The 6,290-nt window shown below is 39.5% G+C and overlaps 2 protein-coding genes across 10 annotated transcripts in view; one reads left to right on the top strand and one right to left on the bottom strand.

Moving 5' to 3' along the window:
• The window catches only part of LOC104821395 (65-kDa microtubule-associated protein 9), a 4,492-nt gene extending 3,248 nt beyond the window's left edge, over positions 1–1,244 (bottom strand). For 3 of the 7 annotated variants that reach the window (XM_010552259.2, XM_010552262.2, XM_019203423.1), the window contains exons 1-5: positions 1,133–1,244; positions 812–926; positions 560–661; positions 264–470; positions 9–157 (exon numbers count right to left, since the gene is read on the bottom strand). In XM_010552259.2, coding sequence (XP_010550561.1) covers positions 9–157; positions 264–470; positions 560–661; positions 812–901 — 548 coding nt within the window. In that variant the 5' untranslated portion in view covers positions 902–926; positions 1,133–1,244. Of the gene's footprint in view, positions 1–8; positions 158–263; positions 471–559; positions 665–811; positions 1,014–1,132 lie in introns of those variants that run through there. The other 4 variants (XM_010552260.2, XM_010552265.2, XM_010552264.2 and 1 more) reach the window with 4 other exon arrangements.
• A 454-nt stretch (positions 1,245–1,698) lies between these two features.
• On the top strand, positions 1,699–5,388 carry LOC104821394. 3 transcript variants are annotated; one of them, XM_010552258.2, is made up of 13 exons: positions 1,699–2,201; positions 2,612–2,755; positions 2,873–3,038; positions 3,125–3,236; positions 3,439–3,486; positions 3,641–3,732; positions 3,836–3,914; positions 4,005–4,064; positions 4,263–4,294; positions 4,466–4,571; positions 4,682–4,744; positions 4,870–4,942; positions 5,066–5,388. In XM_010552258.2, exons 1-12 carry the CDS (start codon positions 2,030–2,032, stop codon positions 4,915–4,917), a joined length of 1,122 nt encoding a protein of 373 aa, XP_010550560.1. In that variant the 5' UTR covers positions 1,699–2,029; the 3' UTR covers positions 4,918–4,942; positions 5,066–5,388. The 3 variants fall into 3 exon arrangements, with proteins under 3 accessions (XP_010550560.1, XP_010550558.1, XP_010550559.1); XM_010552256.2 differs by having other exon boundaries at positions 4,880–4,942; positions 5,066–5,387; XM_010552257.1 differs by lacking the exon at positions 3,439–3,486 and having other exon boundaries at positions 4,880–4,942; positions 5,066–5,387.
• Positions 5,389–6,290: the final 902 nt, after the last annotated feature.

Below are 6,290 nucleotides of genomic sequence, written 5' to 3'. Positions count from 1 at the left end.
CTTCCGATCTGCCATTAATCTCGTCTGATACGCATTGTATATCGCATAGGACTTGAATGAACTGATTCCTTCTCTCTGATTTCCTCTTCTGCATATCCTCAATTTGCTGAAGAATCCTTCCCATCTCTTCTTTTAAGCTTCTTCCGCTTTGTTCAGACTGAAATCGTAAGAGGAAACACATCAAATGGCTTTAAACTTTCCTAAATCCAGTTACCCTAAACAAGAATCAGTTTAGATTTGGATCTGCAATATATTTGCCGTACCTGTCTACCGTACAAAGGGGATTCCCCCATTGCAGAACAGATGGACATGAGTTTAGCTTCAGAATCAGCAATGGCGTGTCTTAGCCGAGTCATTTCTTCCTTCACGCCATCGATCTTCCTTTTGTAAACTTCCCTGCATTCATTTTCAATCTCAAGCATCGTCTTCTCTCTCTCCTCTTCCATTTCCCCGACTTCGTCCCATGCCATCTGCATCAGACGCGGAAAAAACACGTCAACTGAAACCATTCAAGATCACATCACACGAAAAAACGATTCCTTGGAGCAGAAGTAACAACCTGAAGTTCGTCCAGAAGTGATGCGTACATGGTTTCGATACGAAGAACACGAGCATTCTGAGATTCGGACATTCTCTGAACTCCTTTTTGTCGGCAAAGTAGCTACTAAGAAAACCAAACAGAAAGTGAGAGATTCCTTCTGAATTTCCTCAATGTGGGTTATGTTCTTGTGAAATCAAAATTTATTACCCAAACAAAACAAAAAAATCGATTCATTAGATTAGATTCCGTAACCCTTTTGGATGTCCGTACCCGTTCAAACCATTCATTTTCTTCATTGTTCGAATCCGACACAACTCTTGTGACTTGTTCCAGGATGTTTTCGTCGATACAAAAATCCATCCTTCACAACTCCGTAAACCCAAAACTGTACATCGACGCGTTTGTACGCGTTAATAATCCAAAGAGCGGGGAAAAAAACCCGATTTTTCAACAGCTATCGTGAAGATAAAGCCTTTGATTCATTGTTCATAAGATGAATTTGGAGAAAAATTAGGGCAAGACTAGTTAGATTTGCTGAAACCGGAGAACTGAATCTCCCTCAAATTTTCCCGGGAAACAAACAAGATTTACCTGGATTTAGAAAACAGCTGCTGTTTTCCTGGAAAACGTTTGGTTGGAATTTTTTTTTTTTTTTTTGGGCATAGCCTTTAACCCCCGGAAAAAAGGAAAAACTTTGGGAGAAAACTCGGCGTAGAAAACAAGAAGAAACACCCTTGGACAGAGAGTGTGGCAATAAGACCGTTGGGGAGCGCTGTTTTCGGCTTTCTTTTGTTTTCTGACCCCTTTACTTTACTTTTTTTTATATTTTGCCCCTAAAATCCTCTTTCTTCCAAAATATAGTTCTCCCCTCATTTTGATTCTTATTTATACAAATACGTGTAGGATCTAGGGTAATAAGAGAATACTCATGAAACTTAGTGAAAATTTAGCTTGCATTCCTCGCTGAATATGATATTTTTCAAAGACTTTCTAACTCATACGTTCATTAGATTGAAGACTGGTGGCGTCATTACGTAAATATTAGAGTTTAGGTCTATTTTGTAAGCTTCAAAAAGTAAAGTACCCAAAGTGAAAATTTACATGAGCTATAGGAAGGAAGGGACGTTGATTCCTTGTCGTTTCATTTCCTCCCCAAATTGGCGCCGTTTCTCTCTCTCTCTCGTTTCCGTTCCTCTTCGGGAAAATTAGAGCTTCCATTCGAAGCTCTCTCTCTCTCTCTCTCTCTCTCTTTTTTCCGATAAAATTTCGGGAGATCGACGGAAAAATGAGCTTCGCCGCCTCCTGAATCGTCAGAGAGAGAGAGAGCGCTTGTCGATTCTCCTGGAAAATTGGGAGGAAGAGAGAACAACAATTCAAACCGCGTAGACATCGCGGTTTTGTTTGTTCTGATTGATTGATGCGAAACTCGGACCCAATTCTACCGTTTGAGACCGGAATTCCGACGATTGTCAGGGAATTTCCGACACAATGGATCCGGAAACAACAGAAATGTGGGGAGAAGAGTTTACATTTGAGGAATTCGACATCGATTTCGAATATGAAGCCCCTCGCTTCTATGATTTCTCCAGGCCAGAACTCGATTCGGAGAAAGACCAAGCTGAGCTCTGGTTCCAATATTCAGGGAGCTATCCTCCTTCGCGTAAGACACATTCCTCTCCTTAAGTTTCGCGTTTGGACATCACAAAACCAACTCTCTGCTTCATTTTCCGTATATTTTTTGGGATCAGACATATATAAGATGTTTGGCGATAAACTGGATTTTTTCGATTATAACTCCAGCTTGGAGCCCTTTGAACAGAAAATTTCAGACAGAGATTTTGTTCTTCAGCTTTGCGCAATCATCTTATGTTTGTTACCTTGAGCGTAAAGATTTTGCTCGTCAAGCCATGAATACAGATAAATTGGAATCTGAAAATGAAAATCCTTTTAGTTTCGCGTTGTGTTCTTGTATTGCATGGATCTTGGTTGAAGATGGGATCCAAGTTTTTCCAGATCATTACATAGTCTACTCTCTCATTGTGTTTTGATTATATATATGCATTGGCTCAGCTTTCAGCCTAATGTCCAACTCGAGGAACGACTTCCTTCATAAGCAATTTACGAGCAAAAGCGGAGATTACAAAACGGGCAAGACTCAAAATCCCCCCATCAGAAACTTGGATGCCGGTTTGGATCGTGAACATAAATATAACGGTAACAATCTCAGTTAGTTTCTGTGTCTGAAAGCTGTTCTGGTTATATGGAAATGTCAAATGACTCTTAAACTCTATGCATTCAGTTTATTTAAGGTTTCGGTTCTGTCATGGTCAGGGTTCATATATTACAACGAAACTGTTAAAGATGTTCAAAGTACTAAGCCTAAATCCAAAACCAAATCGATTGTCTCAAAGGGTTCGACGTTGACAAGACCTACTGCATCTTTCTTGGCAAGGCAGAATAAACCGCTAGACACTTACTCTACTCAACTTCTCAGAAGGTATTCTTAGCCCTTTCTAAAAGTTTTTTTTTTTCATTTTTGTTTTTTGCGTTTTTCTTTCGGCTTCAACCCCTTTGATATTTCAGATGTGAGAGGTCATTAGGGAAGGTGAACGACAAGATCTCGTCTCTCTTATCCTCTATGGTCCAAAACCAGGATTCCAAAAGACAGAAGCTCAAAGCCGGTTACTTCGGCAAGGTGCTCAAGATTATCAAAACTCTCTACTCTTTGAGTTATTGATCTTAAAAGATAGCATCTGTATGAACTGAATCGATATTCCTGAAAATTTTCGAATTTGGGTTTTCTGAAACATTTCAGCGTTGTCTGATTCTATGAGATATCAGTCCTAGTACGGTGAATTCCCTTTTGTTATAAACCACACTTACCTTGTGAAGTTTAGGTCTCCCGATTGGATCAAGCTCATTTTGTACATAAGGTTCCAGGAAAGGTAATTTACTAGGACGAAGAATAAGATATATGTGTGTATCGATTCATATGTGTGTATATGTGATGGTAATCGTCTACATGTCTTCAATTAATCCGTGCTGAAGCTCCAATTCTCATGGCAAACGTAGTAACATTCTCGTTCACGGTGTTTCCAGGCAGCTCTTGTTAACTCCGGCAACTGCAGAAGCAAAGTCACTGTTCCAAGAGAACCAAACCTCCTAACAGCCCAAAGGGCTGTAAGACATCGGTAATGACTCTGGTTTTGGTTTTCAGTGACACGTTTAGACATAGTTTATGATCTCAGCCCCCGATCATATATTTTTCTCTGTTTCTTCTCCGACGAGTTTCAGGTCTAAGGTTAATCCAGAACCCGAGCAGAGAGTAAAACTGAGTTCTAATTCATCCAAAAGGCGCCCTACGAACAAAAACGTACTTTCGCCGTTATTCTCAATATCTTCTCTGTTTCTGCCAGTAGAGAAGCGGAAATAGAAAGAAATCTTAAGGGCTGATACCTTGCAGGTTTTGGAAGCTTCAATGTCTTTTCCGGAAAGGAATAGCCCTCGGCCCCCAGATTTTCAGGTATCATCTTCCAACATTTTTCTGTTTATTCACTCATCATTTCATCTATGTACCTCTATGAGAGCGACCCAACGTTCATCTAACGTAAGTCCCGAGATTTATATCATTTTAAGCGGCGAAATCAATCCTCGTTTTCGTTTCCTTTTGCGTATATATACACACTTACATAATTGTTAAGCACAATATTCCACGCTGCAGGCTAAAAGTGCAGCCACCGATGATTTAATGAGGTATGCATTCGCGAACGTTAGTTTCATTTCCCTGAACTGCTTAAACCCTCCTTACATCCAATGCCGTTTCGTTTTGTCTAGTCTGGTTTGAACCATATTGTTTCCTCGTTCTCTTGAATGCGTTATAATCATAGTCGAGTTTTCCAGAAAGTTCTTGCTCATCTTGTGCAGGCTTACGTCTCGTGATTCCTCAAAAAGTGGCAAGTTCAAAGGAATCCACGGCACAAGTACAAACCCGAAAGTTTATGGATCTAAAGTTTGCCCGCTGGACCCGTTGGTAATGTAGTTTTCTCTTACACCGTATTGAAATATCAAAACAAACTCATGACAAATAAAAGGAGGAGATAAAATCTAAATCCATGACAACACCTTCCTTTTCCTCGACAGACATCAAGCAGAGAAGACACCAGTGAAGCAATGGACATCAAACACGAGAACAATTTCCCGAGGGTAAGTCAGTTAGTAATCGATTCTTGAAGCTTTCCCAATGTCATCGGCCCACAAATGTAGTCCCGAGATCGAAAACCTTTATTGCATGGCTTAAGCTTCTTCCTTTACTAACGCCGTGCTTTTAGTTCATCCAAGGAATCCGAGGATCCAACAGATACAGGCTTTCGAGATGAATCTGAATTAGAATCTTTTAGCAAGGTGAGGAGGCTCTTCCTGCTTATTAATATTACTTACTCACACAATGCATTTATTTATCATTTCCTAATACTAAAACTTCAAACACATTTTTTCCCCTTTTACGGCCTTGAATCCAATAACCAGCTCTGCCTCAAATCCGACCATGATTTCCTCCGACTTTAGAACCCCATGATCTCTGAACAGACAACGTTGACAGAAAGAAGTTTCTTGTACGGCATAGACATGGCGATAGAGACGATGGGAGAGTTTTCCATGGGAATCACTGAACCTTCTCCTCTGATGTCAAAAGACACGTTATCAAGCTTTTACCACTTCTGCTGCTGTCTTTTGAAATTTCCGTGTTAATGGAACAGAAGTCGGAGTTTGTATATATACCATTCTAGTGAATCCAACGAATACACGTATACACCTACGTACACGCGTATAATACGGAAATATTACAAAAATACCTTTAAATGTCGATTTCATGTAATACATGACATACCCTTCAAAAAAAAAACCTTCAAACAAAAACTGTAAAAGAATGAAAAGACATCGTTACCCCTTTTAAAAAATATACGTGTCAACATCTGAAGGAGAAAGACCAAAAGTTGGGAAGTTACTAAATTTAAAAAATTTGAAAAACCAAACAGTGTTTTTGGCCCCTTTTCGACAGACACTTTCATTTCTTCATAGTGTCGTTTCTTCTTCTTCATTTTCTCTTCACTCTGTGATTTTTCTGTTCGAGTTCGTCAAACTCGTCAAATTTGCACGAAGAATAGCTCCGTCTTCATCATCTTCGGACCCTACTTGCGAAGACCTCCAGGTATAGTTTTTTAACTCCGCAAAAATCAAATTTTTTAGGGTTTCGGGTATACATTGAGATTCGGTTTTAGATTTTCTATTAAGTTTTCGTTAAGAATAGGGTTTGAAATAAAAATTTGAAAAACTATGGGTTGAATGACAAATTGTCACTGAAATATCGAAATAGGGTTTTCGGATTGGGTGAGAAACAGTGTTTTGTGAAAAAGACGGATAGAAATCGGGTCACGATGATATTGTCGACAGTCGGATGCACTAAAACATAGATTAATGGTCATGCTAGATGTTAGTTAAACTTAGCGCACCCGTCAAACAAGTCAAACTATTCGAGTCTCAAAAATGTTCAAACTCGTCAAACAAGTCGGAGTTTGACGAGTTTGACGAGTTTGACGTGTTTGACGTGTTTGAAGAGTTTGATGAGTTTGACGTGTTTGACGAGTTTGACGTGTTTGACGAGTTTGATAATGAGTGTTAAATTTGTTTTTGCAGGTAGCTTTTGTGTATGATTTTAAGGACATTCATATGGCTCCTAAGATCACGACGAAAT

The sequence above is a fragment of the Tarenaya hassleriana genome, unplaced genomic scaffold (assembly GCF_000463585.1).
Source record: "Tarenaya hassleriana unplaced genomic scaffold, ASM46358v1 Cleome33, whole genome shotgun sequence".
NCBI classification, from domain to species: domain Eukaryota; kingdom Viridiplantae; phylum Streptophyta; class Magnoliopsida; order Brassicales; family Cleomaceae; genus Tarenaya; species Tarenaya hassleriana.
Note: the sequence above shows the minus strand (reverse complement) of the source record. Positions and strands in the feature narration are given on the sequence as shown.